This window comes from Paroedura picta, chromosome 2 (genome assembly GCF_049243985.1).
Source record: "Paroedura picta isolate Pp20150507F chromosome 2, Ppicta_v3.0, whole genome shotgun sequence".
Lineage (NCBI taxonomy): Eukaryota > Metazoa > Chordata > Lepidosauria > Squamata > Gekkonidae > Paroedura > Paroedura picta.
This window is the reverse complement of record NC_135370.1, coordinates 183,594,246-183,606,886: the sequence shown is the minus strand read 5'-3', so window position 1 is coordinate 183,606,886 and position 12,641 is coordinate 183,594,246. Positions and strand designations below refer to the sequence as shown.

Sequence of the window (12,641 nt, the reverse complement as noted above, 5' to 3'; positions counted from 1 at the left end):
CCTGCGACAGCCGCTGAATCATCTCCGGGGCCTTTAAAATACAGCTCTCTTCTCTTGCCTCTGGCTCGATTTCAGAGATTGAGACAGGCACCCAAAAAACCCAGAGGAGCAAAACCCTACCCAGTCTCCAGAGGTTGAAGGGCACAGAAGAGATAGGGAGAATGTGCTGAAATATGCAAAGATCTGCAGGCTACCTGCTTGAAAAGAATATAAGGAGTGTCCTGTAGGGGGTGTTGGAAGAGGTGTGTATTTAGCATAGTTAGATCAGAAACTTCCTGATGTTTTCAAATTCTCTCTTCCTGTGTCCTTATTGGCTCACTGGAGCCTTCCTCCCCCTTGGAGCCCACTTCCTCCCTGCTGGTCCCCTGAACCAACGGAAGAATGACCAAATAGAACAATAAAATCAGAGTCCAGTAGCACCTTTAAGACCAACAAAGATTTATTCAAGGCGTGAGCTTTCGAGTGCTTGCTGGACTCTGATTTTATTGTGCTACTTTAGACCAACACGGTGACCCATTTCAATCTATCCAAATAGAACAATTAGTTCTCTTCTCTCATCTTTCTATACCAAGTTATTTCTCTTCTTAATGAAAACTATTTTATTCTTTTAAGCAGCCTGGGGCTTCAATCCTCTTTGCAGATTTAAACTCTGCCAGCAGAACCTGCAGAGAAAGCAGATTATATGTTCCAGTGGTGGTTGCTAACTCTGGCTGGAAAATTCCTGGAGATTTGGGGTTGGAGCCTGGGGAGGGCAGCATTTGCAGAGAGGAGGGACCTCAGTGGGATATAATACTCGAGGTGACCTTAGGGTACTTTCTGATTTTTGTCTTCTATCTGCACATTCCCCTTTCTTTTTTTTCCCACCTAAAGGTAGGGGACCCCTTAGGATGATGCACAAGACAAACAGTTGTTTTTTATACTCTGCTTTTCACTGCCTGAAGGAATCCAAAATGGTATACAATCACCTTCACTTTCTCCCCCCACAACCCCTGTGAGGTAGGTAGGGCTGAGAGAGTGCTGAGAGAACTGCTCTGTGAGAACAGCTCTAAGAGAACTGTGAGTGGACCAAGGTCACTCAGCTGGCTGCTTGTGGAGGAGGAGTGGGGAATCAAACCTGGTTCGCCAAATTAGAAGTCATCACACATTAAGCCCTACCCCACACCGGTAAGTGTTACCAATGCAGGTTAAATGATGCAATATTAATTACACCAACCCACAGCAAGTCCCCAATAGAACATTCAAAAAGTTATCCAAGTAACTCTGCAAAGCCTTGTCTACTGTGCGACCTTATGGCTTGCACAAGTGCTTGCTTTCAATGAGCCAATCTGAGTGGAGGTGCAAGGGTTAAACCCACTTCCCTGCACAGACCCAAGGCAAATGGAGGCAGCACAAGTGCCCAGTGCCGGATTTCGGTGCAGGCCCTGGGCTATTTCACTTGTGAGCCCCCCCAATCCCCTGCCTGCCCTCTCAACCAAAGGGAGATGGAAGAGTCAAGAACGTCTGAAACAATATTGAGTGAAGCCGAGGACAGGATTATTTGGAAACGGGATGCAAGGAAAATTCCTAAAGGGTTCCTGAGAGCAGCACGTGTAAGGAAGGCCTGGGATAGTGTCAAAACTGGAGGCCCCTAGATTTTGAGGACCTAGAATCCTAGAGTTGGAAGGGACCTCCTGGGTCATCTAGTCCAGCCCCCTGCACTGTGCAGGACACTCACAACCCTATCCTTTGTGACTCTGGCCCTGCAAGTGCCCCCTTCATGTTTTGTAGATGGTGAGAGGGCTGATCCTGCGTTGAGCAGGGGGTTGGACTAGATGGCCTGCATGGCCCCTTCCAACTCTATGATTCTATGATTCTAGGGGTTCAGCACAGCTGCAGACATCTTGCCCTAGAATCATAGAATCATAGAGTTGGAAGGGGCCAGACAGGCCACCCCCCTGCTCAATGCCCTTTCTCTTCCCGGGAAGAGATTTTCTCATTTGCCAGTCCTCCAAGCCGGCCCCACTTAGGGCCAGACCTGCGACAGGAGCAGTGACTGGCCAGCCCTCTTTCACAGCAGCCGCTTCAAAGCAGAGGGGACCTCCAGCTGGACTGGAACCAGAGGGCTTGATTCCCTCCCTGCACCTTTTCCCGTAGGTCCATCCTGCCCCCCCCCCCCCGCCGCTTTTGTTTGCTTTGTTGAGGAAACCTGTTGTTTGACTTAGCAGGGCAAAGAGCAGTTTGGAGAGGGGGGGACTAGTTCATGAAAAGGGAAGGGAAAAGGGATAAACTCCACCACCACCATTTCCTGGATTCCTCCCACTCTGGCTGCTTTTAGAAGGAAACAGAGGAGAGATTACATCTCAAATCGTCTGGCCCTGTCTAGATTCAACCACAGCGTGGTTCCGTGGTTAAGAGCGGTGGCTTCTGATCTGGCAAGCCGGGTTTGATTCCCTGTTCCTCCACATACAGCCAATTGGGTGACCTTGGGCCAGTCACAGTCCTCTTAGAGCTGTTCTCTCAGAGGTCTCTCAGCCTCACTGACCTCACAGGTTGCCTTCCTAGTGGTCAAACAGGATTTCGGCATAGAGCAAAAACCTGCAAAAGCTCTTTTCCGAACTACACAACTGTGCAACCCCTTCCCATCCTCCGTCTGCTTCCAAAGACTGTAGTGCAAGATCCCGACTGGATCTCCTCAGCCTCGTTCGTGATCCATAGCAGCCAGAGGCTTCGATCCAGGCTGTGGAGCTGGACGGAGGAAATTTTCCTGAACTCAAAGTAAGTCCAGGTGGGAAAAAGCTACAGATAGACTTTGTCATACTTTCCCCAGGCAGGGCAAGTCCAGAGGTTTGTTTTAAGTTGGCCAGATGTCATGGGTAGAAAGGGTAAAGATAACCAGTCCTTGAGCGTTCCCTGAATCCAGGTCTCCCTTGGAGAGTTCTGTAACTAGTGGCCACACAGGGTGCAGTTCCATCGCCCGTAGGGTGCCTGGGTATTGCAGTTTCCTGACTGCAATAGTCCTTTTCAATAAACCAAGAGAAAATGGAGCAAGTATCCCATGCCCCCCAATGTCAACAGATGCGCCTGAGCATGCTCAAACCTCACAGTCGAGACTTTTGCAGGCTTCTCCCTCAACGCCCACCTCTCCTTGCTGCAGATTCCCATGTGCATGCAACTGACAATAGTACGCAGGTCTGAGAAATGGGCAGGGAGCGTCCAGTTTACAAGTGCACAAGTTTTCACCAAGGACAAGACCCCAGATTTCCCCCAAAAAACCTAGACAACAGAGCTAGTTAGAAGCTGAGACAAGGGAATAACTTTTAATAGTTCTGATGTTGGTCAAGGAAAGCACCTCAAGGGCTGCGACTCAGTGACAGAGTGCTTGCTTGGTATGCAGAAGGTCCCGGGTTCGATCCCTGGCATGTCCAGTTAGAAGGATCAAGCAAGGAGTGATGGGAAAGACCTCAGCCCAGGACCCTGGAAAGCAGCTGAGTCTGAGTAGACAACACTGATTTTGATCCTTGCTCCATTCAAGTCAATCTTGCCTACAGGCTCTCCTCCAAAAGAGTACATTCAAAAGTGCTTCCACTTTCATCTCTCTGCAGTGCTTACTGTGAACGCACAAAGCTGGCTGCTACTGAGTCAGGCCGTTGGTCCATCAAGGACAGTCTTGTCTGCTCAGACTGGCAGCTGCTTTCCAGGGTCTCTGAAAAAGGACTTTCCCATCCCCTCCTGCCTGGTCCTTTTAACTGGAGATGCCAGGGATTGAACCTAGAACCTCCAGGATCCCAAGCAGTTGCTCTGCCACTGAGCCATGGCCCTTCCTATGTGATCCTGAGTGTCACCCATGATCTTCTTGGACTGGCCCATGCTTCCTAGTAGCCATTGAAGAGCAACTTGTCCAGATACAACTAAAGTCCAGAAATGGCCACCGGGAGGAGGAGGAGGAGGAGAAGGAGAGGTAGCCCTCTGGGAGAGGAGGTTGCATCCGTCTCGAAGATATGAAGCTTCCTGAAGTCCATCTGGAACGCTCTGGCATCTTCAAACGCGTCATGCGCCGCCAGAGAAAAGTTGACGTCCCCCGAAGTCACCACATCAAAGACGCACGACTGGAAATAGACGTCTTCCGCGGGCAGCTTCCCTCGACACAAGCGTCGGACCTTCTCGGCCGCCAGGGCCACCGCGCTGGGGCCACAGGGGCTGCGGGAGATGCGCTGGCTGGGCGGGCAGCCCCCCACACACAGCTGCAGGTCCTGCTCCTCAGTGAAGGAGAAGGCCACTTCCTCGGCCGCCCGGATGGAGAAGGAGATCTGCTTCCCAGCTTGGCGCACGGCGATGGTGGTGCCGATGTACGCGGCTCGGATCTCCACATGGCGGCCAGGGGAGCGCTCGTGGATCGCCAGGCTGTTCCCTCCGGGCCTCTCGCCGCCGTTCCTCGAACCGTCCACAAAAGCGGCAGGCAGGTCACCGATCTCAGCCTGGTACACCTTCTGATCGATGCATTCCTTGACGTCCTTGAAGATGATGGTCAACTGGGAAGAAAGAAGAAGAAGAAGAAGAAGAGTTGGTTCTTATATGCCGCTTTTCCCTACCCGAAGGAGGCTCAAAGCGGCTTACAGTCGCCTTCCCATTCCTCTCCCCACAACAGACACCCTGTGAGGGAGGGGAGGCTGAGAGAGCGCTGATATCACTGCCCGGCAGGAGAGGAGCTCAGAGCACTGTCCAAGTAGCAAAGGGGACCTCCCACGACCCTGCTGTCCTTGCTGAGAGCCGGCTTGGTGACCAGGCTGAGAACGGCGACCTCTAATCTGGAGAAACAGGTTTAGGGATGCCAGCCTCCAGGCAGGACCTGGAGACCCCTCTGAATTATAGCTCATTCCCAAGCGACAGAGATCAGTTTTCCTGGAGAAAATGGAGCAAAGGGCTGCTTTGGAGGGTGGACTCCGTAGCTTTATATGCCACTGAGTTCATAGAATCATAGAGTTGGAAGGGACCTCCAGGGTCATCTCATCCAGCCCCCTGCAGAATGCAGGAAATGGCCACAAGAGCCAAGCTCTTCTGCCCACCCACTCAAAATCTGCCTGAGTTCAGCATTTCTATCAGATGGCTGACTAACCTCTGCTTTAAAACAAAAACACCACCTCCGGAGGAAGCCTGTTCCACTCTCTCACTCTTTTTTGTATACAACCTTGTTTCTCTCTTGACTGTGGAACTGTTTTATTCTTTTAAGCAGTTTGCTGCTCCACCCTCCGGCCATTGCTGAGTAACTGCTTAGCCCCTTGCTCTCCAGTTCCCACAGGGGGATGAACAGCTGTGAAAGGAGCTCATGAACCTTCCTTGCCTCCATCCGGATGCCTGAGCCTGCTGTGGTGCTGTCCGTGGTGCTGATGGCTGATCACCAAGGTCATTGGATGTGGGACCCAAAGCAATTGCTCTATCGCCCAGGAGCATGGGATCCTGCCCTCATACACCACAGCAGTTACCGGATTCCCTCCCTGTTTCGAGAGCGAGCCTGGTACTGTGGCTGAGAGCGGCAGCTTCCAGAGCTGAGTTTGATTCCCCACTCCTCCTCCACATGCAGCCAGCTGGGTGACCTTGGGCCTGTCGCGGTCTTGTTAGAGTTATTCTCACAGATCAGTTCTGTCAGAGCTCTCTCAGCCTCAGCTACCTCACAGGACGTCTGTGGTGGGGAGAGGAAGGGAAGGCAATTGGAAGCCACTTTGTGATACCTTCCGAGAGTGAAAAGCGGGGTAAAAAAACCAACTCTTCTTGGAATCATAGAATCATAGAGTTGGAAGGGTCCTCCAGGGTCATCTAATCCAACCCCCTGCAGAATGCAGGAAATTCACAACTACCTGCCCACTCACATTGATCCCAATTCCATGCCCAAATGATACCTCCCCAAAAAATAACCCAGAATCCCTGGCCAGTCCGGCCTGGCCACTGCCATCTTCTTCTCCTTCTTCTAGTTCACCCTGTTGAACTGCAGAGCAGACCCGCATGGCTCAAGCTAGCAAAATATCATCAGCTCTCAGAATCAGGGTTGTTCCTTGTTACTACTTGCGGGGGGGGCACCAGCAAGAAGTCCAGACTCACTACTCAGAGGTGGCCACCTCTGTTTGCCAACCCAGACCTGGTTTGTCTAAGCTGGCCTGAATTTGTCAGATATCAGAAGCTAATCAGGGTCACCTCTGGTTGGTTCTTGGGCTGGAGACCACCTAGGAGACCAACAATGGCCAACCACCTCTATTCATCTTCTGTCTTGAAACCCCCTCGGTTGGCTGTGACCTGATGGGACTCATCAGATCTCAAAAGCTAACCAAGATCAACCCTGTTGGTACTTGGATGAATTCTGGGGTCTCTGTGCAGGGGAGGAATAGTCAACCACCTGTGTTTGTCTGCCCAGACATGGATGGCTCAGATCAGTTTGATCTCATCAGAACTCAGAAGCTAAGCAAGGTCAGCCCTGCTTAGATTGGGAGACCACCAAGGATGTCCAACATGGGAGACCACCAGGGAAGTTCGGAGGGAGGCAATGGCCAACCAGCTCCATCTGCCTGCTTTGACTTGGATGGCTCAGGCTAACCTGGGCTCATCAGATCTGGGAAGCTAAGCAGGCTCAGCCCTGGTTGATACTTGGATGGGAGACCAAAAAGAAAATCCCGGGTTGCTCTGCAGAGGCAGGCGATGGCCAAGCCCCTCTGTTCATCTCTTGCCTTGCAGGCCCTGCAAGGTCAGCATAAGTTGGCTAGAACTTGGCAGCTCTTTCCCCCACTAAAACCACCAGATCTGCCTAAAGCATGCTTTCTCAACCAGGGATTCTTTATGGTCATGGAAGGGTTTCTTTAATGAGTGGGAAATAAGATTTTTTTTAATTGTTCAACATTTATCAAGGGATATAACCAAATATGATCATGTCAACCCTCCCACCCCTCCCAAAATGGCCAATGATGGGCCTGGAGGGGGTGGGAAGGAGAGGGGCCCCGGGTCCGCATGTCCACAGTTCTGCTTCCCAACCACATTCTGCACGATCATGCCATTTATCGGGTTTCTCAGAGCCTGAAGAATGCCTCAGGGGGTTCCCAACAGCAAAAATGTTGGAAAAGGCTGGCCTAAAGAAAAGCACGAGGGGGGGGGGACCATGAGAAGTTAGAAGCCCTTACCTTGCCAATAGAGGTGGCGTTTGACCCTTTCACTACGGGGTGGCTCGTGGCCTGCACAAACAGGTAGTGGTTGTCTAGGAGTGGCCAAGAACCTTCCACTCGGCAGGTGTGGAACTCGTCGCTGAACGTCCGCACGTGGGGGTCCCCAAAGATGGCGCAGTGCTGGTACGCGGGGGGCTGGCCATGCTTGTGGGCATAATTCTTCTCATAGTCACAGATATCCAGAGATCCAAAGCTATCCTTGTGGGGTTCCGGGGCAGGGGGCCACGGAGGCGACGTCGGGCCCTCCCTGGAGCAGTTGTTCTGGATCATGAGGTCTTCGATGCCGTAGACAGCTGAGTGATAGGCCAGGTTGCCCCGGCAGGTGCGGGCCGTACGGCGGGTGCATCTGGAGTACGATCGCAGGGCCGTGCAGTAGGCAGTATTCGTGCCAGGGCCATGCACATTCTGCGTGGCAGCCAGGTATTCGGAGTTGCAGCGCGAGATCTTGCAGTGAGAGTCAACTGTGGAAGGGTAACGGAAGAAGAAGAAGGAGAGCTGGCACTTATATGCCACTTTCTCTGCCGGAAGGTACTTATATGCCACTTTTCCCTGCCAGAAGGTACTTATATGCCACTTTTCCCTACTAGAAGGTACTTATATGCCACCTTTCTCTACCAGAAGGCGTCTCTAAGTGGCTTTCCCTCCTCTCCCCACAATAGACACCCTGTGAGGTGGGTGAGGCTGAGATAGCCCTGATATTACTGGAGAAGAAGAGTTGGTCCTTATATGCCACTTTTCTCTACCCAAAGGAGTCTCAAAGCGGCTGACAATCGCTTTCCCTTTCCTTCCCCCACAACAGACACCCTGTGTGGGAGGGGAGGCTGAGAGAACCCTGATATTACTGAAGAAGAAGAGTTGGTTCTTAGATGCCAGTTTTCTCTACCTGAAGAAGTCTGAAAGTGGCTCACGTTTGTCCCTGTCCCGCCCCTGAGTGCCTCCTCCTCCAACCACCTCGCCTGTCCAGTGCCCAGCCAATTGCCTTCCATCCCCCCATCCCTGACCACCCCCTCCTCCTTCCACTTCCCTCCGAGGCTCGGAGGCTGCAGATCCCTGCCACATGAGAGCTGCCCCTGCCGGTGAGTTCCCCAACAGCTGCCTGCAGCCTTCCAGGTCCTGGGAGGAGGGGGAGACCATTTGTAGAGTTCTTCCACTCCACCCCCCTAATCTAGCACTTGCTGTATTCCTGAATGCAACGGGCTTGGCCCTAGTCCAATAGATATTGAGAATGTTTTATCAAATTTTAACAATCTGTTAATTGTATGTTTTGTATAGTGTTGCAGTTTATATGATGTAGCTCACCCTGAGATGTCAGGATCCAGAGGGGTGGGCTACAAATACAAAATAACTACTTAAATAAGTTAATAAATGGGCAGCCCTCTTTCCAAGGTGGCCCTCCGGCTGTTGACCAGCTGACCCCCCCCCCTCCCTTTCTCCTTCCCACCCCCCAGCCTTTACCGTGTCTGCAGAACAGGCCGAGAAAGACAATACCCAGGAGGAAACGGGCAGGGATTGAGCAGCAGGGCTTCACCAACCAGGCTGCTGTTCCCATCGCGGCCCATCCAAAGTGCCCAGAGACCAGGCACCAAAGTCCTCCAGCTCCCTTTTTCGGTTCTCTGGAATTCAAGGACAGAAAGAGCTCAGCAGGGAACAAACAAACCAACTTCCCCGGCGTCTGTAGGGGGGGGGACATTCGCTCCCTTTCTCCCCACTCGCCATGCCATTCAGGTTTTGGAATATCATCACCAGTGCCCATTTCGGCATTACGGCCCTTTGCAAAAATTAGCAGCTTCCAGGCACCCACTTCCAGTCATGATAAGGCCAGAGTGAGCAAAGGGCATCCCGTCCTGTCTCTGCGCTCACCAGAAATGGTCAGGATGAATATGAGGCTATTTCTTATTCAGAGGCCTGCCGGGCGCTCAGGATGCTTCCTTTTGGAGTCTTCTTCCGTGGCTTGGGACACATCGCCAAGCGGGAAGCCTTTGGCAGCAGATGGTTGTTTCTTCTGGGCCACGTTCCACTTGAGACACGAGCCCCAACAGCCCCACAAAGGCAAGTGGAAGAAAGAGTTCCTTTGGGGCCTCCACCAGCAGGAGAGGCAGGCGACTGGGCACTGGCTTCAGGGTGGCAAACTTCTCTTGACCTTCTCAGCAATTCGTTAGAGAGGTTTCTGCACCAGGAGGCCCAGACCCACCACTGGGGTGGAGTGCCTGATTCCAGACATCTTCTGCTCCCGCCTTTCCCCCAACTCAGACTGAAAACAGGATCAGAAGGATGGAAGCCTGCAGAGATGCATGACACTTCTTTCCTTCTCTTCCTCCCTCCTTCCCTCTCTCTCTCTTCTCTTCTCTCACCCTACAACTTTTTCCTCCTTCCTTCCTTCCTTCCTTCCTTCCTTCCTTCCTTCCTTCCTTCCTTCCTTCCTTCCTTCCTTCCTTCCTTCCTTCTTCTCCTCTTACCTTTCTTCCTCCCTCCTTCACTCCCTCCCTCTCCTCCTTCCTTCCTTCCTCCTTCTCTCCTCTTCCTTCCTTCCTTCCTTCCTTCCTCCTTCTCCTCTGACCTTTCTTCCTCCCTCCTTCACTTCCTCATTCTCCTCCTTCCTTCCTTCCTCCTTCTCTCCTCTTCCTTCCTTCCTCCTTCTCCTCTGACCTTTCTTCCTCTCTCCTTCACTCCCTCCCTCTCCTCCTTCCTTCCTCTTTCTCTCCTCTTCCTTCCCTTCGTCCTCCTTCCTTCCTTTACAGTAACCTTCTAAGCTGTCCGTGTCCCAGTCACCGTTGTCCAGTTAGCAGATTGGTGTGTTGATGACCAGGGGGGCTGACAAGGGCTCCACCAATGTAGATAAATAAGGGCACAAACTTTGACCCTCTTTCAGGAGTTGCAACAGATGTTAATGATCAACCAATGATCCCTGGGCAAGGTGGCTCAGAGCTGAGAGCCATTTCAAAGTGGGCACCACGATACGAAGACTGGGAGGTCCTCTCAGCAGAGCCACGAATAAGGTTGCCAGCCTCCAAAAGGGCACTGGAGAACTCCAAGAATTAGAACTTATTTCCAGTGTACAGAGGTAGGAACCTAAGAAGAGCCCTGCTGGATCAGACCAGGGAGGGGCCATCCTGTCTCACACAGGGGCCAGCCAGTTCCTCTGGAGGGCCAGCAACAGGGCAGAGAGGCCGAGGCCTTCCTAAGGACATCAGGAGAGCCCTGCTGGGTCAGACCAGGGGTCCCTCCAGTCCAGCCTCCTGTCTCACACAGGGGCCAGCCAGTTCCTCTGGAGGGCCAACAGCAGGGCAGAGAGGCCGAGGCCTTCCTAAGGACATCAGGAGAGACCTGCTGGGTCAGACCAGGGGTCCATCCAGTCCAGCCTCCTGTCTCCCACAGGGGCCAGCCAGTTCCTCTGGAGGGCCAGCAACAGGGCAGAGAGGCCGAGGCCTTCCTAAGGACATCAGGAGAGCCCTGCTGGGTCAGACCAGGGGTCCCTCCAGTCCAGCCTCCTGTCTCACACAGGGGCCAGCCAGTTCCTCTGGAGGGCCAGCAACAGGGCAGAGAGGCCGAGGCCTTCCTAAGGACATCAGGAGAGCCCTGCTGGGTCAGACCAGGGGTCCCTCCAGTCCAGCCTCCTGCCTCACTCAGGGGCCAGCCAGTTCCTCTGGAGGGCCAGCAACAGGGCAGAGAGGCTGAGGCCTTCCTAAGGACATCAGGAGAGCCCTGCTGGGTCAGACCAGGGGTCCATCCATTCCAGCCTCCTCTCTCACACAGGGGCCAGCCAGTTCCTCTGGAGGGCCAGCAACAGGGCAGAGAGGCCGAGTCCTTCCTATGAACATCAGCTGTGAGCTTTCCTTGGGGGTCCCACCTGGAGATCTCCTGCTGATCTTCAGATGACCAAAATCAGCTGCTTGGGAGAGTGGACTCAATGGTGTTTCACCCCACTGAGATCCCTCTTCAGCCTCTGTCTTCCTGGTGCTTGGGGGGCCCACAGTGGGAGGGTTTCCGGAGTTCTGGCTCTGCTGGTGGACCTCTTAATGGACCCCCGGTTTTGGCCCCTGTGTGACACAGTGCTGGACTGGAGGGACCATTGGCCTGATCCAACAGGGCTTCTTTTGTGTTCTTCTGTCCACTGCCTTAATCAAACGCATTCCCATCTCAAACCATCTTCAGTTGTTTCCCAAAGATCAAAAGTGAGGTGGCTAGGGCTTCTTCCCTGGGGAGGTTGTTCCATCACTGAGGGGCTGCCAGTGAAAAGGCCCTCTCTCCTGTACCTGCCAGACAAGCTGGTTTGATGGATGGGACAGTCAGGAGGGCTCCTCCCTGGGGTCTTGGCTCCTGAGCAGGAACATATGGGAGAAGACCGCCTTTCAGATACATCTTACCATCTTAATTGTCTTCTGCATGTATCTTCTTCATTAATGCAATCTTGGTGTCTGTTTTCCAAGTTCAGTGTTTCGGGGGTTTGTAATATTTGGTGTAACATTTTTGTTTGCCATGAGCCAGAAGGCTGCCTCCTCTTCTGAAGATGAGGAAATGGGGGGGGGGGGGGGAATAGAGGAGTGAGGAAAGGAGAGTTGGTCATTCTGACAGTGCAGAGGGTTGGACTAGATGACCCATGAGGTCCCTTCCAACTATTATTCTATGATTCTATGACAGGAGATGAAAGAAGCAGATCAGGAATCAGAGTGTCAGTCTCTGCCGTGTGTGACAGCTCAGGAAAGACAGAGACACACCCATTTAATTACACAATTGTGATCAGCACCACTTGCTTGGAGTTTCAGAAGCTGGAGTAAAGTCATTTCTGAAGCAGGAACAACAAATCATGGAGAAGCAGCACCTGTCCTTGGGGGAGGGGGGGAGTCAGCTAATTAGGCAGATAAAAGGGCCACACTGAGCAGTGCTCAACGTGGGAGCAACTTTGCTTGCTAGTCAGCTGGTTCTTTGCTTGCTAGTCAGCTGCCCCATAAGTCAGCTGGTTCTCTCAGCAAACAGAGCACTGCCTTGCACCCTGTCTTGCTGACTGCTTCTCAGCTAGAGCCCAAAATCCCACCTCCTGTCCTGATTCCTAAGCTTGGAACCCTGTTCTCCAGACCCTCCTGTTTCCTTGATGCTTCCAGACAGAGCTTTCAGTCCCGTGACTCTGTGCTGATGTGTTGACTTTCCTCTTATCTCTTGTTTTTGTCCTAACTAACTGTGACAATATCTGCACATTCTGGACTTCCAGGCAGAGTAAAAACTCCGCCCTTTAATGCAACATTAGTTTTGATTGTTGTCAACTGTGTTGGTGCATTTCAGAGATTTGTGTTTGTTAAACACCAGGCATGGCCTTGAATGCGACTGTTTCTCTTATTTTTCTTCTCGGATTAGATTTGCGTGTTAACATTAGCATGGTTGTACAGTGATATTTCTGACTGCTTATCAGGGACCCTGTTCTCTCGTTGAAGGGCAGGAGAGATATGTTTGCAGTTGACCTATAAA

General features: G+C 52.4%; 1 protein-coding gene across 2 annotated transcripts; it reads right to left on the bottom strand.

Moving 5' to 3' along the window:
- Positions 1-3,269: 3,269 nt before the first annotated feature.
- On the bottom strand, positions 3,270-9,976 carry LOC143830938 (hemojuvelin-like). Of its 2 annotated transcripts, XM_077324135.1 has the most exons (4): positions 9,042-9,976; positions 8,637-8,794; positions 7,140-7,642; positions 3,270-4,508 (listed from the first exon to the last, which is right to left on the bottom strand). In XM_077324135.1, the coding sequence occupies exons 2-4, from the start codon at positions 8,728-8,730 to the stop codon at positions 3,888-3,890; spliced, it is 1,218 nt and encodes a 405-aa protein (XP_077180250.1). In that variant the 5' UTR covers positions 8,731-8,794; positions 9,042-9,976; the 3' UTR covers positions 3,270-3,887. The 2 variants fall into 2 exon arrangements, with proteins under 2 accessions (XP_077180250.1, XP_077180251.1); XM_077324136.1 differs by lacking the exon at positions 8,637-8,794 and having other exon boundaries at positions 9,042-9,975.
- Positions 9,977-12,641: the final 2,665 nt, after the last annotated feature.